Genomic DNA, 27,369 nt, shown 5'->3' with positions numbered 1-27,369 from the left:
TTTGCTTCCTTAGCCTTTGGGCTCTTTTACTTCGGTTACAAATGTCCTACTTTGGTCCTTCCTATTAGCACAGAATCAGACCCATGGGGGCAGAGTTTGGGCTACCTGAAGGGAGGAATCAATATATGGGAATTGAATCAGGGTGTCTGGGAGTCCCAACTATAATTTTGTAAGTGACCTGGACAGTGGGTAGGTCTTAGGGCCAGTCGACCCCGAAGGTGGCCCATTCCATTTCACATAATGTGCCTAATTTTCCAGATGTTTTGATCCCATAGTCTCCCGAGAATCCCTTCTTAAAATTTTGAGCATACAATCTAAAGACTGTAGGTTTCTTAAAATTTTGAGCATACAGTCTAAGGACTGTAGGAAGCTAAAGAGCTTCCTCCTATGAGGAGCAGGGGGGCTCTCTTGGCCACCCTATGTGTTCCCTCCCTGTGCCGTTGGTGTGCTGTTGGTGTAAAGACAAAGGTGGTTGTCCCTCCAAAGGAGAGCCCAGTCAGATGCCCACCTATCCGCCCTCTGGAGGAGAACTGAGTGCCTCTTAGCCTTAGTGAATTTGTATAAATCCCAGACTGGCACCCCAAAGACCCTATGAGGTCACCATGGAAGCAGTTAGGGCCCGCTCGGACTCTGCAGGCTTCTGGGACCCTAAGGGTGTTCACCCATGGAGAACAGAATCAGTCCGCCTGACAAGCCAGGTCAAACAGCACATTCCCTCACGCATTCACACTGAAGTTATTATAGTCCCCCCCCCCCCAACTCCAGGAGGCCCTGACCTGTAGAATTCCTTTAGGAAATTCCTTCCTGTCCCCTCTTCTGGGGGTTCCTGACCTGAGTGACCTCCTCCTCTCCCCTGGGGGCCCTCTCCCCATTTGAGACCTCTAAGAGGTCTCTGGGAAATGATCAATTTCCCCTTCCACCCTCATGGGTGGACCTGACTGGGTCCTGGGGCCTCAGGCCTTACCGGAATCTGACATTGGGACCACGTTCTCCTTTGAGTCTGGGACAGCAGGGTGGGCTGGCCTGAGGCGACCAGGTGGGAGACTGCCTAAAATTAGGCAGGGCGCGCCTTCTCCCTTAGGATCCCTCATTCCGTCACTGCCCCACCATTGCCCCAAATCGGTGGCAACAGTGGGTCAGCACGGTTGGGTTTCCCTGTCAGGGAACCAAATGTTACAGAACCTGGACTGGATCCTGACGGAAGAACCAAGTGGCACTGGGAGATTTTCCAGGATCGGAGGTTTATATAACACTGGTGGGCTCAGAGGAGGTTGTTCTCTAAAGGTCTGAGCACCACCACCACCCCCCAACCCCGAGCACAATCAGGGAGGGTAATTTATACCCTTCTACTTCCGCATACTTGGTACAATTGGCACGTGTGGGAAATGAGGTAGGAAAGAAGAACCCGGGAGGGCTTTGAGACAGCGACTGGAATCCCTTGCTGGTTTGGCTGGCCAGCTTAGAGTACAGTTTCTCCCTGTCAAAAGGTCTAGTTTTTCCCTGTCAAAAGGTCCAGTTTCATTCTTTTGCATGTGTCTGTTAAGTTTTCCCAGTACCACTTATTTAAAGACTGTCTTTTTCCCATTGTGTGTTCTTGCCTCCTTTGTCGTAGGTTAATGGACCATGTAGGTGTAGCTAGCTTTATTTCCGGACTCTCTGTCCTGTTCTGTTGATTTATGTGTCTGTTTTTGTGCCGGTATCATAGTGTTTTGATTACTATGGCTTTGTAGTATATCTTGAAATCTGGATTGTGATACCTTCAGCTCTGTTCTTCTTTCTCAAGATTGCTTTGACTCTTTGGGTCTTTTGTGGTTCCATACAAATTTTGGGATTATTTGTTCTAGTTCTGTGAAAAATGCTGTTGGCACTTACTTAAAAGCACTAGTAATGATAACTAATTAGTCTTTACTTTGATTAATTTGATTTTTTGTTTATTTTTTATTTTACTGGATGGTATTTTCTTAGGCTTACTTATAAAAGGTGCTTTGAAGAGAGATGAAATTATAATAAACAGTATTTCATGTAGTACCAAGGCTGACCTCTGGTTGTCGTTATGATTGATATATTTTTTCATGTTGATACTCAATGCCAGGGAAACTTAAAAGTACTGAGCATTCTAGCTGTTCAGTTTACCAGACTACATAATCTGCTTTGAGAACTAAATTATTCACTTCATTTTTCTAAATAGCTCAATTCACCACGTACAGACATGATTTTAAATTTCCCATTAGCCTTTATTTTATTTTTCCTTTAACACAAAAACACTTTGATCAATTATTGTTTAAAATGATAGCCTTTTTTTTTTTTTAAGTTTTTACTCAATACCAGTTAGTTAACATACAGTGTAAGACTAGTTTCAGGTACACAATACAGTGATTCAGCACTTCCATACATCACCCTGTGCTCATTGACAAATGCCCTCCTTAATCCCCATCCCCTAGGTCACCTCTCCTCACTCACCCACCTCCCCTTAGGCAGCCATCAGTTAGCTCTATAGAGAACAGCTGAGTCTGTTTCTTGGTTGGTCTCCCTCCGCACCCCTGCCCCCACTTTGCTCCGGAATTGTTCAGCTGCTGGGCTGGTAGACTGTCAAAACTTACATTGTTTCCTGTAGTTTAGGCGCCTGCCATTTTTTGCTTATATAGTTCATCCTCACCTATGCGTCACAGCTCAGCATTATTCATGATCTAACCTCAAACAGCAAGAACCAGGGAAATGATTCTTTCATGTGGTGATTCTCTACTTTCTCTTTTAATAAGTAGATGGAAATAGCATTTTAAAAAGTGAGATTGCTAGAGATCTAGTAAGGTAGGGGTTAGACTCTGGTATTTTAGACTCCTGTTTGAGAAAATAGGAAAATAAGGGGTTCATGAAATTTATTTTTTTATCTTTGAAAAATTGTAGGATAGGGGCCCCTGAGTGGCTAAGTCTGATAAGCTTCTCATCTCCTGCCTGTGGCTTCATATTAAGCACAGAGTCTACTTAAGTCTTTCTCCTGCTCCCTCTGCCTCTCCCCCCTAGCTCTCTCTCTCTCTCTAAAATAAAAAAATAAATCTTAAAAAAAAATCTCAGTAGTATAGTGGGGTGTTCTGTTGTTGAATTTCAGCTGGAGTGAACCATTGAGGTTTAGGATCAGGAACAATATTATAGCTAATCTGTTTTTTTCTGGTATTGCAAATGATTGTTTTGGATAGGCAGCAGTCAAGTAAAATGCTGCTCTGATATCCTTGCTGAACTAATTTGCACTCAAATGTTGACTGGCTTCCTTGTGGTGAGAGGTGCGCACTCTTATTAAAATTGGCACTGTTTCTTATCTTGCATGCAAGCAAAGAATTAGTTTTTTTTTTTTTTAAAGATTTTATTTATTTATTTGACAGACAGAGATCACAAGTAGGCAGAGAGGCAGGCAGAGAGAGAGAGAGAGAGAGGAGGAAGCAGGCTCCCTGCTGAGCAGAGAGCCTGATGGGGGCTCCATTCCAGAACCCTGGGATCATGACCTGAGCTGATAGCAGAGGCTTTAACCCACTGAGCCACCCAGGCGCCCCGACAGTTTTTAATATAAAGAAGAAAGGGTGGGCTGATATGCAAAATGAAATTTTTTAAAAATATATTTTATTCATTTATCAGAGAGAGAGAGGGTGGAGGGAAGGGTAGAAGGAGAAGCATACTCCCTGCTGAGCAGGGAGCCTGAGGTGGGACATGATCCCAGGACCCCAGATCATCACCTGAGCCAAAGGCAGATGCTTCAAGACTGTACCACCCAGGCACCCCCAAAGTGAAATTTGTTCAGAGTCTTTGAATTCTGAATTTTCTTCATTCTTTGGGTGGTGGAATACAGTCAAGTAGCAGTAGCATCTCAACTAAGAGAGAGTTTGGAGGAGAAAAGGGAGCATTCGTGTATAGTGTTAGAAGTCCATGGAGATAAGTGTTGGGGAAAAGGGCATTTGTGTGACTATTATGAGGTATTTAGTGCTCTTAACAATGAGTGTTTGGGCACAGTAGTAGTGGAAACAGTGCCTGGTTGTAACCATTTGGGGAGTAAGTGGATCCCAGCAAATAGCATTGATATTTTAAGACATTTGACTCCAAGAAGAGAGTGGGAGTAAAGCTCCAGCTAAAGGGGCATGGGAATGGAATGAGTAGTGTTAATAAATATTCAAGACTTTTGGTAGAAAACTTCAAAAACCTGGAAATACAGAAGTAGGAAGAGAAAACATACTTCACAACTTGAAAATCCAAATGTATTACTGATAACAGTTTCTTACTTAGTTTGTGAGTCAATACAATCCTTTTACGTATATAGGTGATATATATATATAGACATATATATATAATTTTGTTTATGTTATGAGAATTTTTTCATGTTAAAAATGTTTAAAACATAGTTTTGATAGTTCTGTAATGCTCCATTGTAAAATATACCATGATGCCATTAATCCTCAATTGCTGGATTCCTAGTGGTGTCCAGCTGTTTGCTGTTTGAAGCAAATACAGGAACATCTTTGTACGTGTGTTGGTATTTCTGATTTAGAGTAGTTAACATTTGTACCGATGGACATTTTCACCGCCTGCCTAAAACTGTTACCATTAAAAATAACGTCCTTGCTAATTTTCTAAAAGAAAAATCTAGTTTGTTTTGCTCATTCAGCGAACTTGAGCTCCTTGCCTGGACCTTGGAGGTTGGGTTCTAACTGTGCGGACGGAGCCCCGCTTTCGCTAGGACGCACCCGGGAGGAGCCGGCATCACCTCCCGCAAGCCAGCATTAGGAGGCTTTCACTCCGCGAGTTCTCAGGTCCGATCGCTCTACGGCACCTCACCTCTTTCTCTAGAGACCTGATGTGCGTTTTTACTTTGGGGAGCGAAAGCAACTGGGAGTGAAGGGAAGATCTAACGGATGGGGACTCGACTCTGCTCTGGCGCCTCCTTCCCTTTGATTTCTTGCTCCTCGCACTACTCCTGCTTCCCGGGCTGGTCCACTTCAGTTCTCGGCCATTCTGGAGGCACTTTTCACCTCGGCTCCAGGAGCCTCTCTGTGTTTTGGGTCATGACTTCCTCCACGCACTTTTATTCCTCAATAAGCTATTCTTCGCATTTGTTTTCTAGAGATTTGTCAAAAATCCATTGCACTGACTCTAGTCCAGCTCACACCTTGTTTCCTCAATACCAGTTCTCAGAGAGGTAAGGTGTTCCTTTTATTCTGCGTTCCTGTCATTTCTGAAGAAGCTTTAGGAAGAAAGGAGTAGAAACATTTGGGCTCAGTCAGTTATCTTGGACTGGAAACCTCTGCCTGAGATGTTTTAAACATTCCAAAAATATTTTACAATTATGTAGTCTAATAGTATCTGTAATAAGGTATTCTTTCTTTGCTTTATGCTCAGGTTGTTTTTGTTTTGTTCTGTTTTGTTTTCTCTTTCCAGAGATCATTTAAAGTTCAACACTTTTTGGCTCTATTTAAAAAAAAAATTAACACTATTCTGATTTGCTTTGGGGAAAGTTTAAGGTAAAAAATTCAAAGGTTTTTGTTTCTCAGATATAAAGCTAGATTTTAACACTCCATTTCAAAGAAGTTACTTCTCCCTTACCTACTTGTGCTCCCTTCATCTCGTGTTATGTTCCTATTTATTCAAGGAATTGTTGTAGGCTACCTACTCTTTTTTTTTTTTTTAAAGATTTTTATTTATTTATTTGAGAGAGACAGTGAGAGAGACATGAACGAGGAGAAGGTCAGAGGGAGAAGCAGACTCCCCATGGAGCTGGGAGCCTGATGCGGGACTCGATCCCAGGACTCCAGGATCGTGACCTGAGCTGAAGGCAGTCGTCCAACCAACTGAGCCACCCAGGTGTCCCTGTAGGCTACCTACTCTTAACAAATAATAGAGTATTTCTCTACACTTAGTATTATTTCTATGTATATGTCTTTAGGGAAAGCCTTGCCATGCTTAGTATAGTAAACAAACATCCTGTTTACTATTTTAAAGGTATTTAAAAATACCCATTTTAAAGGTATTTTATGTACTTTTTTGTTACTGTAAATGAGGCACTTTCATCACGTATTATTAAAAACAATACTTATTCTTTTTATTAAGAGAAGAGTAATGCATGCCCATTGTAGAAAATGTTAAATTAAAATCCCTTCTAATTTATACTACTATATGCATCTTATAAGTAATATGCATTTAATTTTCTTCCCTGTCTTTTAGTGGATTTGATAGTTCATTTTCTTTTTAGCACTAATATTCCACTCCAGCTTATCTATCCATTTACCTCCTAGAGAACATGTTGGTTGCTTCTCAGTTTTGGCAGTTATGATAAAGCTGCTGTGCACATTCACCTGTGTTGTGTGTACAGGTTTTTGTGTGCACAGAAGTTTCAGCTCTTTGTGGTAAATACCAAGGAGCACAATTGCTGGCTCATATGTTAAGAGTATATTTAGTTTGTAAGAAACCGCCAAGCTGTCTTCCAGAGTGGCTGTACCATTTTACATTCTCAACAGCAATGAATGAGAGTTCCTGTTGCTCCATATTCTCTCTAGTGTTTGACATTGTCAGTGTTCTGGATTTTGGCCATTCTGACAGGTGTAAAGTGGTCTCTCAATAGAGGTTTTAATTTGCATTTCCCTTATGACACATGACGTGAAGCATCTTCTCACTTGCTCTTTTGCCATCTGTATATTTTCTTTATGAGTTGTCTATTAAAGTCTTTGGCCATTTTTAAAATCAGCTTGGTTACTTTCTTATTGTTTAATTTTAAGAGTTCTTTGTATATTTTAGATGACAGTCCTTTAGCAGGTGTGTCTTTTCTAAATATTTTCTCCCAGTCTGCAGCTTGTCTTCTCATTCTCTTAACATTATCTTTCTCAGAGCAGAAGTTTTTAATATTCATGAACTCCAGCTTGTCAGTAGACACACTCTGATAAGTCTGGACTAGCAAGAACCTCACCATTTGTTGGTAGTTGTGTTAGTCATTCTGTTTTCCACCACAGTGGTGTTTGTGAGATTAAAGTGCTGTTGTAGTCCTTCATAATTAATTTTGAATTGAACAACAGAGTAACACACTTGTACAAATGATGCTTCTTTATTGGTAATCACTATTTTTTCATGAAGCTCTAGTAGACGTTCTTTTAGAAGATATTTTGTCACACAGATATTGGTATGTTTGTATAGTTACTTTTAGAATCCATATATACAGAATATATGCACTTTTTCTAACCTTACATTAGTATTGTATAGCCACTAGTACTAAATTAATTTAGCCATATGTTAAAATGTAAAATTCAGTTCCTCGATCACACTAACTACACTTCAGCTGCTCAATGCTGGATGGTGGGGATCTAGAACATTTTCATATTTGCAGAAAGCTCTATTGAACAATGGTGTTCTTGAACACAAGTAGTTGTATGTTAAAAAAAAAAAATTCCTGTAAATTTTTTTACTTTGTAGTAATTACTGAATTAAAATATTAAAATGAAAAAGGAAGAATAGAATAAAAAGCTCATTGAAAGGATTTGTTTCCCTACTGTTATTTTTGGTTTTGTGTCTTTGTCATTTATGATAGATAAAGTAATGGTTTTAACTGTAGCTGAATGAACTGTGTGTTCATTGCTCAGTCAGATGCAAAACCCAGTGGGAGAAGCAGTTCAACGGACTGGTCCATGAACCAGTCTGTCTTCGTGGACATGCAAACAGTGACAGGTAGTATTAATCACAGCCCCAGACTCTAGCTTCTGCAATAACCGTGTTTGCATAAATCTCATTCCTAGAACTAAGAACAAGTTTACTGAGAATTCCTGATTTTTAATTCCTTGGAATTGGAAGGCTGCACCAGAGACACAATAGACACACAGTACAATAGAATAAAGGCCTGGAAAATTTCCTCCAAGAATGGCTATTTTTTCTTTATTGATCTTGTAATTATTGAATAAACTTACTTGATTGTTACAGGAATAGTGTTTTCTCCAAATTTATTTTTTAAAGCCCTCATTTAATTCAAGCAACATTTAACATAGGCTGTTACATGCTTACAATGTGCTTTACTTCTGTTTGTTCTTATTGGTATAGTGTCAGCTCATCTAGAAATAGTTTGAAAATTTCCTTGGAGTGAGAGAGGTAAAAGGCACCTGGAAATAGAACACATTTCGTAGTTTTATCTTGATATTGGAAGAATTTATCATTTGTCTGCTATTGATGTCCTTTTTTGTTTTTTTAAGGTTGCAGTGTTTGAAAGTTCGGAAGGTATAGTTGCTAAAGCTGCATTTAGATGGTGGGAATTTGTACTAGGAGGGTGGTTAATACGTGATAATGAATAACAATAGATACTGGTTTGGTGATGTGCATATAAATCTATTTTAACTGTTCTTTTGAGTAAAAAGATCCAGTTTGCATGGGTAACTGTTGTTTAGATCTTTGCTGTTCTTGGAGGCTGATTTAGAGCGTAAGTAAAAACTATCCTGGGTTAGGTAGAGGGAGGTGGCACACTGTAGAGGCCCCATAGGTAGGACATGTATTTCTAAAAAACGACGGGATAACTAACTATTGTACCTAGTCTGCTATCATGAAAGGGTAGGAAAAGTGATAGGTGCCATCATCTGTCTTGCCCTCTGCACCTGAGTTTGAGATAGAACACAAAGGAAGTGTGGTTCTGGGATACATTCGTTCATCATCACTTCTTCCATAAGCATTTACAGAGATCCGGTTAAGTGTCTTGAATTTTTCTATTGAAAGTTTCTCATTTAATGCCCTGAAATGAATTGGCACATTAATAGAGGTTACATAAATAGAAACTGCCAGGGTACATAAGCACATTAAGGTAAAGGGGAAATTCACATTAAAGATAATTTTTCCTGTAGAAAAATGTCTTTTCTATAGAACTGTTACTTGAAAGGACTAATTTTTCAAACATAATCTTCCTTTGGTATGCTTTGGTGGTAATTGGGGATGTAACTTCTGTGATAAGATGATTTAAAAAGAGATATACATGCTAATGCACCCAGATATCAAAAATCTTGTCTCTTCTGGAATTAACGTTGACATTCAATTAAAAGATAAACAGATGTTTCATAGATAGAGGGATTACTCAAAGAAAAAAGATCTTTGGACATTCAGTCTTAACAGAAATTTTTTTTTTCAAATTTTCAAAACTGTAGTTCTCAAAAAAACCATCTAGTTCTCTGTTGTTGCTGCAGTGGTGTGCTCAGGAATGGATACGCTTTAAACATATTTTGGTTTCTGCCAGTTTTGCTGTCAGTTCTCTACTTTAAAAAATTATCTTTCAAAAACGGATAATTAGAACAAAATCAGGATGCTTTTGCACAGATGAAGTATTGAATCACGAGCTACTTAAAAAAAAAAAGCCTCTGTGATTGTTTTGAATGGTAAGGATTGCACCTTGTTTTAAGTCGTTTTCTGGTTTTTGTTTCAGCGATGAAGTCTTACACTCCGTATTTCATGCTCCTGTGGAGTGCTGTGGGGATAGCGAAGGCTGCCAAAATCATCATCGTGCCGCCAATTATGTTTGAAAGCCATATGTACATTTTCAAGACACTAGCCTCAGCCTTGCACGAGAGAGGACACCGCACAGTGTTTCTTCTCTCCGAAGGCAGAGACATCGCGCCATCTAATCATTACAGCCTCCAGCGATACCCAGGGATTTTTAACAGTACCACCTCGGATGCTTTCCTGCAGTCCAAAATGCGGAATATCTTCTCTGGGAGATTGACAGCAATCGAACTATTTGACATACTGGATCACTATACCAAGAACTGTGATATGATGGTTGGCAACCGTGCCTTAATTCAGGGTCTGAAGAAGGAGAAGTTTGACCTGCTGCTGGTGGACCCCAATGACATGTGTGGGTTTGTGATAGCTCATCTTTTAGGGGTTAAATATGCTGTATTTTCAACTGGCCTTTGGTACCCAGCGGAAGTGGGTGCTCCCGCCCCATTAGCTTACGTCCCAGAGTTTAACTCACTCCTCACAGACCACATGAACTTGCTGCAAAGGATGAAAAATACCGGCGTTTACCTCATTTCCAGATTAGGGGTCAGCTTTCTGGTTCTTCCCAAATACGAAAGGATAATGCAGAAGTACAACCTGCTGCCGGAGAAGTCCATGTACGACTTGGTCCATGGGTCCAGTCTGTGGATGCTGTGTACAGATGTAGCGCTGGAGTTTCCAAGACCCACTCTGCCTAATGTTGTGTACGTAGGAGGAATCCTCACCAAACCGGCCAGCCCACTACCAGAAGTAAGGTTTGCTGAACTCCTTGGTAATCTTTTCTAAACTGGAAGGTCAATTTGTTAGCTTTTGATTTTTGGAGAGATGGGATTGGTTATTGTTGGCTAATAAGTGCTGCTCCCCAAAGCAGCCAAAGTGGTGGCTAGAGCCTCCTGAGGTGGCTCCCTTGTGGAGGTGGCTCCCTTGTGGAGGTGGCTCCCTTGTGGAGGTGGCTCCCTTGTGGAGGTGGCTCCCTTGTGGATGCACCATGCCTGTGCAGCACGTTTCTGCTTTGGTGGAGCGTTTCTATGATGCTGAGAGGCCTTTCTGCCATATGGTCAGTAGACGGGCTGGGAAATAGGCTTTTGATTAAGTACTAACTGTAGTATGTGAGGAGAATGAGTTAGATAGTTAGCTTTAATGAGCATAAGTGGTTTTGCTTTTAATTAAACATGGAGTTCACTCTCTTTATTCTCCCCCAGATAGCACAGTCTCCGGTCTCCAGGTCTAGATCAGGTTTGGTGAAGTCAAACAGAAGCCATGTGAAGAAAGCCATAGCCACTAGAAAGCTTATGTCCAACAATGAAAATGAGGCAGTCCCTTCTGTCAGACTCGGGAGCCAACTAATTTTTAGCAAACAGCTGTAACTATTTTAAAGAAATCCTGCCCCATTGCGATTTCATTTCAAAGATGGAATTGACTGCCCTTTAACAAAACGCTGTCTCCTATCTAAGTCAAACCTAAATTCTTCTTCTGGTTGAGCTGTCAGCGAGTCTCTTGTATTCTCTTCTCCATCCTAGTTTGTTTTGTGTTAAGTAACTCAGACTCACAGGAGCCAAACTTGCGTATCTGTTGTTCTAGGATTTTCTGACCTCAGGCTGGCTCTCTGGGTTTAATCTCAACATCTGATGGCATTTACCTGGAAGCAACAAGTTGTACTGTGATTTTGCTCATTATCGAAACTATTTCTACTCTTGAAAATCTGAAAAGACACACAACACCTCTGCAAAATCTCTGGTCACTACATACCAAAAGATTTGTCAGGGCCTTGTTGAAGAACAAATCCAGATTTCTTCATAGAGGCCTCAAATAAGGACAGTCACAGGGCAGAATGGAGAATTAATGTGATTGAAATATACAGCCTGTAGATTTTTCTCATCCTTTTGAAGTAAATTTAATAAAAAACACCTTTATTTTTTATTATAAAAAATACCTTTACATCACATGAGAAAAATAGAGCTTGCCGGATGTGGGGCTTTTCCCCCCACCCCCTATCTCCCAGCATTTCAAACTGCTGCAGTTAGCGGAGTCTGGAAGGGCTCCTCTCTCTGACGTCAACTGTAAAGAATAGGTACTCATCTCAGTGTCTCTTAGCCATTCATGAATTTATCCAAGCCTATTTCAAATCCTTAACTGTTCTCTGCCAGAGTCCCCATGTGATGTAGTAACTCCCCTTCCTAAAGTGAGCGAAAATCAGATTGAGAAGGAACTTCAACTCTAGCTGAACTTACTCTGAGTCATTCATAATGTTACACAGATCAGCCCCGTTCCCTCCAGGTCTTCCATTTTTTCCTCAACCAGCACCCTGCCCTTCTGTGTTGCTCCTTTTGGTTTCTGTTTGGAGGCTGTCTCCCTTCTTTAAGTGCTGGAATTGACGATGGAATGGATGATGAAAAGGAACGTTCTGACAAATTTTCATTCCTTGTCCATTTGTCTTGAGATGCAGTAACTTGACCTGCATAGCCTAAGTACAGAATAATACATTTTTTTCTATCCTCTAGCCTTCATTAAGATGCATAGCATGTGAGAATGCTTCTTTTTTTCCTATAACCCAAGCTTATCTTTTCCCCTGTAGATCCCTCTGCCAATTAGTTTCACTATTTTATTTTACCCTTAAAGCATCTTTTTTTTTTTTTAAGATTTATTTTACTTATTAGAGAGAGAGAGTAAGAGAGAGGATGACAGAGGAGAAGGTCAGAAGGAGAAACAGACTCCCCGCGGAGCTGGGAGCCGGATGTGGGACTCCATTCCAGTACTCCAGGATCATGACCTGAGCGGAAGGCAGTTGCTTAACTAACTGAGCCACCCAGGTGCCCTTAAAATATCTTTTGAGTGGTTTTAGAGCCTTATGTAAGGTTATTACTCAAAATGTTTTCTGAATTGTGTAATTCTAGTTTGATACTGGCTTGACTTACTTTTTGGGCTCCTTGTTCTTTTTTCCTCCATGGGCTTTTTGTAATGATTCTCTTGAAAATGTGCTTTTTATTTATGGTGACCACTTTCGTTCTGCAGGTGAGGTCACACTCACAGACACATACAAATATGGCATGTGCACGTGTTTGATGTGTAGATCTAGATACGTCTGTTGTTACCATTGAAAACATCTTAGGCCATAAGTGTGAAGGACCATTTTCATTTCAGTATGCCATTTCCAAAGTTTTTCACCTGGGAATGTTTTGAAAGAGAGGTGTCCTACCCTTTCAGATATTTCCTACTGTGCTGAGGCTTTATATGCTTAGGAACACATGTGTTCCTACTGGGATTTCTCTAGTAGTTTTGTATGATATGATAAACTGTACCTCAGCATTATACAAGTTAATGAGTTTCTCAAATACCTGTATTATTTACAGGTCATGGTTGTGACACTAAAATAATAGGGCCTAGCAAGTGACGGTTGAGAACACATGAATCACTAATAACAGCTTAATTGTTAACTGCCTTGGTATCTTACACTGGGAATGGATTAGGTTTTCCAGATGTCTGGAAATGATTTCACAGTGGGATTTCATTTCAAAACCTGGGATGAAAGGGTACAGAAAATTTCTAAAAGACACTTTTTAGTAGCTTTCATAATGTTTGAGCCCAGAGAAACTCTAGAGAGCATCTAGTTCAGTTCCATTAATTTAGTTTACCCCCCCCCAACATAAATAGTCCATTCATTTGTCACATAGGAGATTCAGAGACTTTGGATGTCTCATCCAAGGCCATTAAGCTAGTTTGTGACATAGCCAAGTAAAATGTGGATTATTTTGCTATGAATGGATATTTTGTCAAGATGCCTACATCTCTCGTTACTCATATCACCCATTTACACATTTATAGTGTATACAAAACTGTGCAGAGACAAATATTTTTCAGTTCTTTCTTTGATATCTCAAAGATTATGAGGACTTAATGCGAGAGTCAGACTTTAAATCATGCATATTCTCACTTATGCTTTAGAAATTTAATAATAGCAATCACCAGAATCCAAATGCTTTTGATTACCAGGTATTGTCTTGTCATAAAGTGAAGCAGTTGTGTGCCTTAATAATACAGTCATTTTAAAATGCGTGTTAGCAGTGTGCCTAATTTATCATACTATTTACTACCTGAGTGCCTAGAGTGTGAGTCCTTAAAATGTGTCAGTGGTGAAGAGGTCTGGGTTGGATCATGTGTACTTTATCATTGCGGGGTGGCAGAGAACATGAATACACATTTCTTTAAAAAAGAACTTTGCCTCGGCCAGGAAGGAGGTCTGTAAACAGATCCCATTTGACTAGGTCCTTTAAATGTTGAATGTGAATGAAATAATATCTAATAGAGAGCCATTGTAGCTTTTAGCAGTTTTATTGGGGGGGGGGGATAATAACACAACTAAAGAGTAGTACATTTACTTAAGGTGTCTATTAATTTTTAAAAATAATGTTTTCTGGTGATAATTTTTAAATGATTTCTCATTGACCGAAATGGCATAACCCTGCCAGGCAGCTGATCTCTCCCACTTCCCTGCCAGGCAGCTGATCTCTCCCACTTCCTGCTTCTACAGCCCCAAATTATTTTTGCACTTAATAGATTGTACTTTAACTATCAGTTTTTCACATGGCTCTCTCCCTAACTAGAGTGTGGATGCCTCAAAGGGGATCCTCTATTTATTCATCTTTGTACCCTGAGTATCTGGAAAATGGAAGGAATTCAGTGAATGTTTAAGATTAAATGAACTGCATCAAGTAGATATAGTTGCCCAAAAAATAGGTTTCAGCTAGTACAGCAATGTTAATATTATGGCCATTATCTGCTTATTTCAAATTTATGTCCACATACCATCCCAGCCACTAAGCAATTAAACATTCCAGGCTAAGTTATTTTAATGAATTAGAATTGCTACATAATATTATTGATGTTGGCAGAAGGTCATCATACATTACTCAGCTGGTGATCTAAATGGTCCCTTCTGTATTCCGGATGTGCATATACCGGGGTCAGTAGTATAAATCAGTCCGGCTGTTGCTGTCTGGAAAGATGTTTTGGGGTGATGAGGTACTCATTTGGTACACCTACTTCCCAGGTGCTTTATTGCCGGGCTGGTAGTATAAAGGGCAGCTTCATTTCATCCCCGCTGCAGACATTTTTAATTGAGGGAAAACATCCTGGGGAGAGAGACAGATAAGAGATAAACAGATAAGAAAGAGCACGAGGCCAAGGACGGGGTCATGAAATCCTCACTGTTCCTCATTTTATTACTGCCACAACTCCCTCACAGAGAAAGGTTTTAGGGAGATTGAGACATTGAACAGCGGATTCATTAACTTCTTGTGAGCGGATCAGGTTATGAGAAGAATAACAGGGGAGCTAAACAATGGCTTTCTATGTTCAGTTTTTATTGATTCGCCTGGAAGCCATTACTTACTGGTACATATGGTAGTGGAAAGCGGACTTCCACAATAATGAATGAAGTGTCTAGGCTGAGAAATAGGACCAGAGTCGCTGGGGCTGACAGACTTGATCCAGGATTACAGCAGATGTGGAAAATTAAGGCCGTTTTAATATTGTATAACATACAGATTTTGTTATCGTGAAATGTAAAGCTAGAGATAGGATTATAACCATTGTAACATACTGATTAAACTGTCCACTTTTAAATAAGTGTCATTTAATTAAAATATTTATCTTTCATATCTGGTTCCTTATTTTGAATACCATCACTCACAAAGAACTTTGTAAAATGTTTTCATCTATAAGAGTACTGCTGTGCTGTTGGTAGCTATGTGAGAAATCAGAAAATTGATAACACTAATGTTTGGATGAGACTAATGATTTCATTCCCATGACTAACTCTGAGCTTAAATATTCACTACAACGTGGTAGCACTGGGCAGAAATGATTGATTCAGTGGGATTCAGTGGGAGCTCATTAATGTAAGATTTTGTTGCAGATATTTCTTGCAGAAGTTTTATAGGTTGATCATATATTTTGTCTTTATTTTCAGGCGAGAAACCAGATTACCCTGCTAAATGAATATGTCCAGGAAGTAACTTGGACACTGTCAGAACCATCAGTAACTTACTGTTCAGCTCACTGATAGGATAATTTCCTGAGCAGCCCTGGAGTGTTAAGTAGCTTATCAGTTGCTTCTGTAAGCATTATGGGTTTACAGAGGTTCCCTGATATGACAGGAGACCCAAACATAATTGAAGTTGCAGAGTCTGATAGGATTTTTAAACACCTTCCTCCCTCTGCTCTTAGGTATTTAAGCTTTAGGGTACCCTATAGAACTGTTCATTTAGATATTAACTCAAACACTGGCCAGGTCAAGGGAAATATTTTTAACTGCTCACCTTTACAATTATAATTTTCATCATTAAATGGCTGTTGGTACTTAGGTTTTTGGTATGATATTTATCGTGAATGCTCTCATTCTAAACCAAACAGTTCTGTTTTTGAAATTAAAATCTCCGCTGTCAATTGAGTTTGCCAGACCAACTCCTGAGTGCAGATTTTGGCAGAGCGCACAGAGCTTCTCAAGAGTCAGTGTCACTGGAGACAAACTACCTAATTCATAGTTTTGTTGATGGAATTTTTTTTTTAAAGATTTTATTTATTTATTTGACAGAGAGAGATCACAAGTAGGCAGAGAGGCAGGCAGAGAGAGAGAGAGAGAGAGAGGAGGAAGCAGGCTCTCCACTGAGCAGAGAGCCCGATGTGGGACTCGATCCCAGGACCCTGAGATCATGACCTGAGCTGAAGGCAGAGGCTTAACCCACTGAGCCACCCAGGCGCCCCTGTTGATGGAATTTTTTAATACCAACTTTCCAGGAGCTTGTGGCAGAAGTAGCAAAGTAGAAAAACATGGGCTTTTTCAGCCAAATGGTCTTGACCCTTAATCTTGGCCTTAATAGGACTCTTGGATGAGGGAGTCGGCCTCCTTAAAGGGAGGATGGCAGTGCTTACCTCGGAGGGGTTGGTAGACGAAAGCTGAGAGCCGGGGCAGTAGCTGGTGGTGGTGCTTGTTGCTTTTGTTATTGTTCCAGTAACTCTTATCAGTTAAGATGAGCTCTCATTACTGAATCACTCTCGCTTGCTGTTTTCCACATGGCAAATAGCATGGTTTCAGGGGCGAGGGAGGGTTGCGGAGGAAGTCTCTGTGGCTTTTCCTCTACTTATTTTACGGATTGGCTCTTGGTCCTTCTACTTCCTCTCTTGGGGATGTTTATTTCTCTTTTCTTCATTGTCTCTTTCATCCTCTTTCCCACAGAAATAGAAGGAAGAGAACATGACCAGTGAGATGCGTAGACATTAGTCCATCTGACTTGGAAGAAATTAGCAGAAGCAGACAGGTGTCTTTCTCAAGGGTGAGAGAATTTTGGGAATAGCTTCATGGTACTTGGGAATGCTGGCTTCTTCAGACTCAGTGATACTGTCTCTGGTTTTTCAGTCCTTTACATGGAGGATCTGGGACTCAAGCCCCTGTTCGGCCAGCTCTACCCCTGTCCGTTTTCCTATTTCTGAGCTTTCCATTCCTGAAGGTGCTTAGGGCAGATAAATAACTGCCTGCCTTCTAGCCAGAGACTCTCCTCACATTCTCCTCCACAGTCAGACCCTGTAAACTACGTTGTTAGATTAGATAACTTAGAAACCTACACAAGTATATAAATAAATAAATTTACGTTTTTTTCCCCAAGATCTATAATGCAGACTCAGCAACCAACCCCAATCTTTATCTGGACTTCTTTCTATGTCTCTGTATCTTGCCCCACTTGTATTTACTCTTTTCAGGATTGTTCATCTGAGAGGGCCATGACATTCTTGGTAAAACAGGGGTTGTAGGGCCAGTTAGTGGGTCTGGGGTGGGCATTCTAATTTATGACGAGTTCCCCAGTGATGCTGATGCTGCTGGTCTGGGGCCAACCATACTTTGTAGACAAGCTGTGTGATCTCTAAATTTTAATTATATTATGTAACGCACTTTGCTTGAGAATCTTCTTGTTTTCTGATCATTATAGTTTTCTCTCTTCTAGACAATTATGTTCAGTGAAAATTGTGTGCGCATGTGTATTTCAATAACTAGAAAATCCCTGGATTCCAGTGTACATTTGGCGAGCTTATTATTTTACTCCTCTGTGTTGTGAAATTACAGTGCTGCTGTTGAATTATCAGTCACTGCTTTAAGATACAGTCCTAAATAGAATGTCCCTGTGCAGCCATGTTAATAATAGGTAAGGTTTTCAGAACTAATACCCTCAGCTCTTTTCCCTGTTTTCATTCATCTCCACTATTTTTTTTATTTTACAACATTCTAAAAATATTCTATCTCAATGATATACAGAACTTGACCAAAGCAGGTTGTAGTTTTGTTTCGTTTTGTTTTATTTTATTTTATCTAATTTCTTTATTTTTAAGATTTTATTTATTTATTTGACAGACAGATCTCAAGTAGGCAGAGAGGCAAAGAGAGAGGAGGAAGCAGGCTCCCTGCTGAGCAGTGAGCCCAATGCGGGGCTCCATCCCAGGACCCCTGGGATAATGACCTGAGCCGAAGGCAGAGACTTTAACCCACTGAGCCACCCAGGTGCCCCTTTATCTAATTTTTAATTAGGCTTTATGCTTAGTGTGAAGACCAGCATGGGGCTTGAACTCACAACCCTGATCAAGAGTAGTTAAGAGCAAGAGTCAGATGTTCAACTGACTGAGCCACCAGGCCCCCTAAGCAAGATATGATTTTAAAGTCATAAGATATAAATGCCTGTTTTTAAAAGTCTAAGGAGTTATATGCCAAAATAATATTTTTTCTTACCTGTGATCTTATATCCAAAATTTAGTAGCCAGCAGAATGCCATGTACTCTATACAGCATTCTATAAATATTCACTACCCATTGTTGACATACTATAAATACAAAGTATGAGAAAGGATTTATTTTTTAGTGTCCAGTTTTTGTATCTGCTTGCTTACTCGGGAAATGTTTTTATGCTGTGAGAACCACTTTGTCTTTTTACTTTGAGGGCATCTCATGAATTACAAATCCTGAACATGTACTTAACACAAAATACTGGTCCCTGTCTGATATGCCCAGAGTTGACCTGGGACAGAGAGTCGCTTTGTGATGGGTATTTTTGTAGCAAGAAAACAGGATTAACAGCCAAAGAGAAATAGGCACTGAAGTCATGGGACAGATTTCAGGCACTTCTTAATCCAGGGTGGGCTCTGATTCTGTCTGAAATCAAAGTGGTACAGGAAACTCCTCCTTACATAGTGCCAGTGAAAGATCACTTCACAGGGGAGATCACAGGGGAGCGGGCTGCAGGGCGCTCATAATCCCTGCTCTCCCTCTATCGCCTGTTCTCAGTCATGGGAACTGGGCACCAAAATAAAAATGACGGAACTCTGCAGACCAGAACCCTGGGTATTTGTGGAAGAAGGCCTGTTTTGTTAAACCTTGGATGCAAAGCCGTGATAGCCCCTGAGACCCTCTGTACAGTCAGACACAATTGTGCTACCAGCAAGGGATACACGTACCTCCACCATTTTTTCTTTTGGATTTCTGTCAAGGTGTATTTTTGTAAAGCAACATTATAGAGACCACTTTTAGTAGAAGGTGCAAGAATTCTGAATCTGTCAGTATAAATATAATAGTCTGTTAACAGAGCGTGCATTCCCATGAGTGCGTATGAGGTGAAGGTGCTATGAGGAATGAAAGAGAGAGAAAAAGAAAGAGGAGCACACAGAGAGGCATGTCTTCCTTTTTCCTAAAAAGTTTACTTAAGAGAAGAGAACCTGTTGAAAGGGATATTTACATATAATTAGATTTTTCATATGGTGGCTTTTTGACCGGGTAGCTTTTCAGGACGGTTACAGTTTTCAGATGCAGGAGGAGAAACTATATGCCATTTTGAAGATATTATTTGTTTCCCCTTGATTTTCTTCTGCTTTTTTCCCTAAATATATGATAGCGTAAAAATAAACTTATCAAAGTAAGCTGACCTGATTTTATACTTCTTTGACTATAATAATTAATGTCATTTGAATTGTTTTATACTTAATTAGAGTAGAGGAGTTCTTTTAAAAGCAGTTGAAAATACTTATTTGCATAGATCTTTAAGAAGAACACTAGGTTCTAAAAAACCGAAAACCTTTCAGAAAGAGTAATGGAAGAAGCAAAACATAAGAGCAGGGATCCTAGCGTATCTGTTGTTTTCTTTTTCTTTTTTTTTTGAGAAAGAGCATGTGTAAGAGAGCATGAGTCCCGGGGAGGGGAGAAAGAATCTCAGGCAGACATCCTGCTGAGCACAAAGCTTGATGCAGGGCTCATCTCTGGGCTCGAATGTTCCCTGAGATCATGACCTGAGCAGAAATCGAGAGTCAGATACTTAACCGACTGAGCCACTCCAGGGGCATTTTTTTTTTTTTTAGATTTTTATTTATTTATTTGACAGAGCACAAGCAGGCAAAGTAGCAGGCAGAGGGAGAGAGAGAGAAGCAGGCTCCCTGCCGAGCAAAGAGCCCGATGTGGGGCTTGATTCCAGAACCCTGGGATCATGACCTGAGCCCAAGACAGCCACTTAACCGACTGAGCCACCCAGGCATCCCAGGCTCATCTTTTACATCCCACCCACTAACATAGCTAGTGCACAGCACTCCGCACGTATAGGCCTTAATATATGTATATAAAATGTATATTTTTGAATTAATGTAATTTCTAGTTGTAAAAGCCAGTGTATTTGCCCAATTTATTTTGCAAAAATTGTTTTTATCCTATAGATTCCCAGAGCTTGTATCAGTGAAAAACAGCTCAAGTGACCAGATAAATATTACTAAAACTTTGAGGCTAACCAGATAACTTTACCATTTTCAGGCCGTCATGAGGGCAAAGCCAGTTTGACATTGTAGAACTTTTTCATGGGTGGGGCAGTGAGAAGCCTTTGCATATGGCAGAGGGATGGCCATTCGTGAAAGGGATAGATAGCTGTTTTGTTACACAGCCAGTGCATATTTCTTTTTTCTTTTAAGATTTTATTTACGTATTTGACAGACAGAGATCACAAGTAGGCAGAGAGAGTGGGAGGAGGAAGCAGGCTCCCCACCAAGCCGAGAGCCCCATGTGGGGCTCGATCCCAGGACCCTGAGATAATGACCTGAGCCGAAGGCAGAGGCTTTAACCCACTGAGCCACCCAGGCGCCCCTGCATATTTCTTGAGAGCCTGAAGTGTACCAGGCACTGGGCTAGCAATATTAAGTGCAAGTCCCAGTTTCTCTGTTTGTGCCACTTAGACTGTAAGTGATTAAAAAGATGTAAATAGGGCGCCTGGGTGGCTCAGTGGGTTAAGCCACTGCCTTCGGCTTGGGTCATGATCTCAGGGTCCTGGGATCGAGTCCCGCATCGGGCTCTCTGCTCGGCAGGGAGCCTGCTTCCTCCTCTCTCTCTCTCTGCCTGCCTCTCTGCCTACTTGTGATCTCTCTCTGTCAAATAAATAAATAAAATCTTAGGAAAAAAAAAAAGATGTAAATAAATGAATAAGATCCATAATTGCATCACTAACATGTTGTGAAGGAAACCCACCCTGAGATCATGCATTGATAGAGAATGCATTGATAGGGTGCATTGATAGAGAAGAAGGAGTCTTCTCAGGAGATAAAGTAGGGTCTTTTGAGACGTTGGAGCCAGCCATGCAAGGAGAATATTCCTGACAGTGAACACAGGATCCCAAGGTACCTTTTGAAACCCCAAGAAAGTTCCATGAGGCTGGGCTGAAGGCAAGGGACTAGGGCAGGGTGACTCAGGGAAGTATTGACTTTTGAGCAGAGACCATCTCACAGAAAGCCTTAGGGGCTCTAAGGGATTTGGGTTTTATTCAGTGAGTTTAACTATGACTGGATTTGCTTTTAGAAAGAATTGCTCTGGTTTCTTTGTGGAGAAATACTGTTACAAGGGGAGAGAGAAGACAGAAGACCAGAAGACCAGTTGAGTGAATGTTGCCTTCACGGGGGAGAGAGGTGGGCTGGTGAAAGGAGGGATGGTTCCAAGTATATTTGGGAGGTAGAATTAACTGGAATGGAATTGGGTGAAGGAAATTTTAAGAGAATAGCAGGTTTCCTGCTTGAGTAACTGGTAGAGGGCATTTCCTTAATGGTAAAGACTGACGGATGAGTGGGGTTTTGAAAGAAAAGGCTCCATTCAGTTCGGACATACTGAATTTGAGAAACCGGGGATCTATGAGTACAAATACCAAATTTTGCAGATATGAGCACAGAGCTGATAGGAAAGGTCAGGGCTGGGTATTAAGATATGGGGGTTATCTTCCAAGAGACTGAACTAAGGCAGTGGGAACTAATGAAATTACTTAGAGAGGTACAGAAAGAAAGGAGGACTTTTGTTCGAGCCAGCCACACTCAACCATGTAGAGGCTTTGTGAAGGAAGACAAGTCTTCAAGAGCAGTGGGAAGGCATGACCTAAGAAGTGGAGTATCCAGGAAGAAGTGGTGTTTTAGAATCTAAGAAAAAAGTGTTTCAAGAAGGAGCAGCCCACTAGTTATCACTGTTGCTGAATTAGGTTTCCTTGGTGTTAGTTGGGAACATAATACAGGTGGTCCTAGGTCACTGGACAATATTGGCGGTTTGCTGAGTAGATAAGTAGCAACAAAACATTAGATTTAGGCTCTCCTTTAACATCCTTTTACATCTACGTCAGTCCATTGGTAAAGTTGAAAGAGTGCTCACTAGGAACCGGGAGAGTATATATAGCCAAGGTCTCCAGTGGGGTTCTTGGAAAGATCACTTTATCTTTCTGGGCCCCAGTTTCTTTATTAGTAAATTGTGGTCAGGTCAGTGGGTGGGGATTGGATTAGTTTTTTTTTTTTTTCTTCTTCCACTTCAGTGATGGTGTGAAATAGAACATTTTGAGCGCCATGCATTAAAATACATACATTAAAACAGTTTATATTCTTAAAACATTTTTATTTCTGGTGTAGTTCTATTGACAGAACCAAAGTCAAGCAGACCTCTCTGTGTAGGTGTGATCTTAGTATTAGCTTAATGAAGGTGGAGGCTCATAGAGGATGGACAGGGTTAGTTATAGAAAAGGATTTTTACACTTTATATGTAGTGAAACTTTGATTTTCTAGTAAATCATAGCAGTCATTAGAAATAGTATTAAGATAAGTAGTTCTTGACTTATAAACAATTTATGATTAAAAATGCAAACCATCATTTGGTTTTATTTTATACAATACAGAAAGTATATCTTTTTCAGAGAATATAGTTGAATCACCACTTTTATTGAACAGTTTTTTTTTTTCTTGAACTGTAATCTTAAGGAGAATTTTAAGACACGTCAAGCCATATACATAATTTGGTTTCTTCTCACTTGAAAAATTATTTCAGCTTTTTATGATAGGTAATCTGTGAGTACATTTTGCAAAGTGTGTTTCTTCTGAAAGGCAAAAATTGAAATAGGAAATGCTTAAAGCCTTTGGAAATTGGATTTCATTTTGGTAAAGTTCATACTTATTTGAATTTTATATAGAGTAGTAAAAAAGAAGAGAACTCGCTCCCTGTGCTGCCAAAGCTCAGAGGTGTAAAAACTTGGCTTGGTTAGAAATACATAAGATTGAGAATAACCAGTCATCTGAGGCATGTAATACTAACGTGTTTATTACTGTGCCTACCAAACAATGCATTTTTTTGTTTGTTTTTTTAAACTTAGCATTATTTTGGTTAAGCCTTAGGTAATTTGCTTCATAAATAAAACTTGAAATGAGATCTATTTATACGATTTTTACCATTTAAAGGGTAGAAATTTATACTGACACATGTAATTTGCATCACTTTTCTATTATGAAGATAGAAAAATCTCCATCATTTTTAGCTATTTAGAAGTGTTAGGTGTTTTCAGGAAGAAAGCAAAGTAGAGAGGGAAATCATTTATATACTAGACAATGCACAACTTTTTTTCAGGTGAACGCAGAAAAGTTCATTTTTTTCAAAAAGTATATGGGTTTCTTAGAATAATGTTTGAATGCAGATAGTTAAGTTTATCTCTCTAGACTTACTTAGTAAAAGTTAAAGTCTTTTTTTTTTTAATTAAGATGATTTAATGGAGCTCCGTACATAATACGTAATAATGTGAGGTCGACCAGTCAATGACTTAGGCTAGGCTTACTTTCTTTTATTGACGAATACTAGATAGCTATTAGCTTTATTAACATGTTATGTATAATTGCTGTTTATATTGATAACTTTCCTTCTTTCAGCTGAATAGGGCCTCAAAAGTTTTTTATCCAGTATTTGAGTACTTTTGTTTTTCTCCTTTAAAAAGTCAGTATTAGGCACTACTGGTTACTACCAGCTGAAGCCTCACACAGCTGTGTATTTAGCATTTAATCATGCTAAGAATTGCTAATTAGAACATCAAACTGGACAAAGCGTACCCAGTGGAGTTGATACAATACCATTTTTGTTCGAAAAACATAAATAAATAATCTTTACACATTACTGGTTTCATTAATAAGCATTTGTGTCGAGTATGTAAAGCAGGCAATCTTTAACAAAATGTTTTAACCTGCTAGGAATAATTTAGCAATATCATCCTTTCATCAGGATACATAATCTCTCTAAAATAATGGCCAGCTTAGTAAAAAAATGTCCAGTTTACATGTGGCCTTTCGATTTCTCTTTCTGTTCTTCCCTTTTCTCTTTCTGCTCCCATTCAGCAACTGCCCCCAACCAGCCTGACTGCCCCCACCCCGCGAGCCCCCCAACACACAGAAACTTTGTTCTGCTCTCCTCTGCTCTGCTTTGTTTTATGCCTGATCTAAACCCTGGTGCCAGGAACCCTTCTGTAACACCTCAGTCCCTTACCGTGGCTCTGACAGCCTTATATTCCAAAAGCCCCATCTCCTTTTCTTTTATTAAACTACCTTGTTCCTAAATAATCAGATGCAGTGAGCTGAAGCAAAGGTCAGGTCTAAGAAATTTGTTTAGTGCTGTGTTAATGGCCGATAGCAATGTAACGTATTACCTTTCTAGGAGTAGTGAATATTTTATACTGCAATCGGAGGTCCAGTGACAGTACGACGTAAGTGAGAAGAATCAATACCAGTAGCGTAATTAGTCTGGTTAGTAAAAGGCAGAGGCGAACAGGCCCAGGGGATGGGGACCACACTCTGGGTATCTTTCCTATCAGCTCCTGTTGCTCACTCATACGGGGGATTATGCTCTGAAGGGTTCAGACTGTTTCCTGGGAGGAGAAAATGCAGCATTTTTAGTTTGCCACCTTTCGGTCTCACAGTCATTGTGAGTTCAGCGGTAACAGGACTGTTAGCAAACCTGACATGGTGCTGGGATTAGGCATGCTTAACCTGACTTCCCCCTTCTCTGGTTTGGGGATTAAATAGGCCAGACAAGGAATAATACTACACTGAGAAGCTAAGGTGTGCAGAAAATCTTCAAATACTTTTTGAGTGTTTAAATGGCACAGATTTTGTTGAAAATGTTTCTTCATTTCATCATTCTCCAACACGCGTTTGCGGAAGTACTGAGGTTGTGATCACCTGAAATTCCATAAGCGCACACACTTCTGCTCGTGTTGCTGTTGTTTGTGACCTTCGTAGACTACCTCTGCTCCACTGACTCACGTGATCACACCTGTGTCCCTGCATAGCACGAGTGTCCTGGGATTCCAGAGACCCGAGTGTGAGTCCCATGTCTGCCCCTTGCTAGCTTTGTCATCACGACGACTGCCCACAAGAATTTCTCAGGGGCTGTTTTCTTATTTGTAAAAGGAGAAGATCTTTGCTTATATAAAAAATGTTCACTAAAGGTCAGTTTAAATAATATTTGTAAGGACCTATGAATTACAGAGTATTACATTAGAGGATATTGAAGTATGTGGGGACTATATGTTATGAATTTTAAAAGATGCGTCGTTGACCTAAAGTGAGCTGCATTTTTAAGAGAACATTTAGTGGAGATCTGAGTTTAGGTGCCGTTTTTTCTGCTAACTCCAGTTACAAACAGGCTTTTTTTCTGGCAGTCTCATTTATCTGGATGCCAACCAAGGGCTAGAAAAGCAAGTCAAAAAGACATTTGAGAAGCCAAAATAAATGACCAGATGTCCAGGAACTCAAGTTTGTATACTTGACTCACAGTAAATACCTTTAAGTTTTGTCCATCCCAAGTTCATTTACTCTAATTATGTACCTATGAAACAGCTTGGTTAAAGGTCACCAGTGTTCTGGCAAAGCTGGCGGCTGCCCAACACGAGGCCAGGCTCCAGGATTCCTCTCCTCTTGGGCCACTTTTTTTTTTTTTTAATAAAATTAAGTTTACAAATTTTTTTTTTTTTTTTTTGCTTTGCAAAGTAATTTCAGAATGTTGAGAAATAACAAGCTCTGCTTACACATTTAAAATACAGTTTTTAAACTAATCTCTGTGACCAATGTGGGGCTTGTACTCACCACCCCAAGATCTAGGGTAGCAAGTTCTACCAACTGAATCAGTCAGATGCCCCTAGATTTATTTTTAATTCATGCTTTCAGGAAAAGTAACTTTGTAAAGCTCAGTACTAGCTTTTAAATGACAGATGTATAAATGATACAAAATCACACTATTTGGGAATGTTCTAGACCTTGGAAAATTTTGACCTGATGTCCTTATTTTATGAAATCGGGGGCTAAAGTTCATCTGCTAAAGATCTTAAAAGGTGAGAAACCAAGATGAAGAGTTGCCTGGGGGGGCCTGCCTGGCTCAGTCATGTGACTTGTGATGTCTTTCTGGGTTGTGGGTTCAAGCCCCATATTGGGTATAGAGATTACTAAAAAACGAACAAATTAAAAAAAAAGAAACTCCTTGGTTACTTTATTCTCAAGCCTGCTGAAGATTAAAAGAGCAAACAAATTTCTGAGATAGGCATGCTTAAAACAGTGAAAAGTGACAGTTTAAGAGTCTCATGCTCTACCGACTGAGCTAGCCGGGCGCCTGAAAAGTGACAGTTTAATAACATGACAGAAAAAGGAGTCCCTTCCGAAATAACCATAGGAAGAGTATAGCATAGCCCTCTGGGGCCGTTAGTGTAGACACTGAGGACGTCTCTCTGTTACGACACAAAATATAATTGGAACCATGTGTTGTATATTCTTTGTGTAATCAAGGACAGACATGCATAGAGCCTTTTATAAGTAACAATAGGCCTTAGATATCATGTAAACCGAAGGACCCAGAACGATGCAGTTCACAACAGGCTTCAGATGTATTTGTACTTAGGTTAAGGGATTCAGAAACACTTCATGGAGATAGGCCCAGTTTATACATTTGCAAAACGAAGAGTGTGGACTAAAATAACAGTTGGAGTTACAGGCCAAAATATGTAACCTTATATACCCTTTCTATCAGATTAATACTACATCTTAAAACTCTGTCAGATTTCTTAAAACCAATTTTCCCATAGAATACAAACAATATAGATCTAGAATGACACGTGGTACTTGCTTTATTCACTTAAAAACATCAAAAATGCTTTTGTCATTATGATCTGACCATAAAATAAGACTTAGAAATTTTTAGGTCATATTCATTTATTTAACAAATATGCATTGAGCACTTGCCTAAATCCAGAGACTGCATTAGCTCCTGGGAACACAGGATTTAGCAGAACAGTCTTGTGTCCTTAAGGAACTTAAATCTGGTAGGAAAGACAGATACTAACTTCTAATCACATTGAATGACATTTGGAAGAACTATGGAAATGACGGGTGCCTGGAGAGTTTGGCATTAGAATGTAGGGATAAGGAGCAGGGTCCACTAAGAGCTTTTTCCCTGCGGGTCCTAAGAATGTTCCGCTGTAGTTTTTCTGGATCTGTGCTATGGAAATGCTTCCTGAGTAAGACCACTTTGCCTTTTATAGCA

The 27,369-nt window shown here is 39.9% G+C and overlaps 1 protein-coding gene across 2 annotated transcripts in view; it reads left to right on the top strand.

Annotated features, from left to right (window-relative positions):
* The window catches only part of UGT8 (UDP glycosyltransferase 8), an 89,305-nt gene that overhangs the window by 23,136 nt on the left and 38,800 nt on the right, over positions 1–27,369 (top strand). For both annotated transcript variants that reach the window (XM_004748023.3, XM_004748024.3), the window contains exon 2: positions 9,419–10,242. In XM_004748023.3, the coding sequence (XP_004748080.1) occupies positions 9,421–10,242 (822 nt within the window). In that variant the 5' untranslated portion in view covers positions 9,419–9,420. The remainder of the gene's footprint in view (positions 1–9,418; positions 10,243–27,369) is intronic.

This window comes from Mustela putorius, unplaced genomic scaffold (assembly GCF_011764305.1).
Source record: "Mustela putorius furo isolate JIRA1106 unplaced genomic scaffold, ASM1176430v1.1 tig00000868_pilon_pilon_pilon, whole genome shotgun sequence".
NCBI lineage: Eukaryota > Metazoa > Chordata > Mammalia > Carnivora > Mustelidae > Mustela > Mustela putorius.
This window is presented reverse-complemented; position numbering and strand designations above follow the sequence as displayed.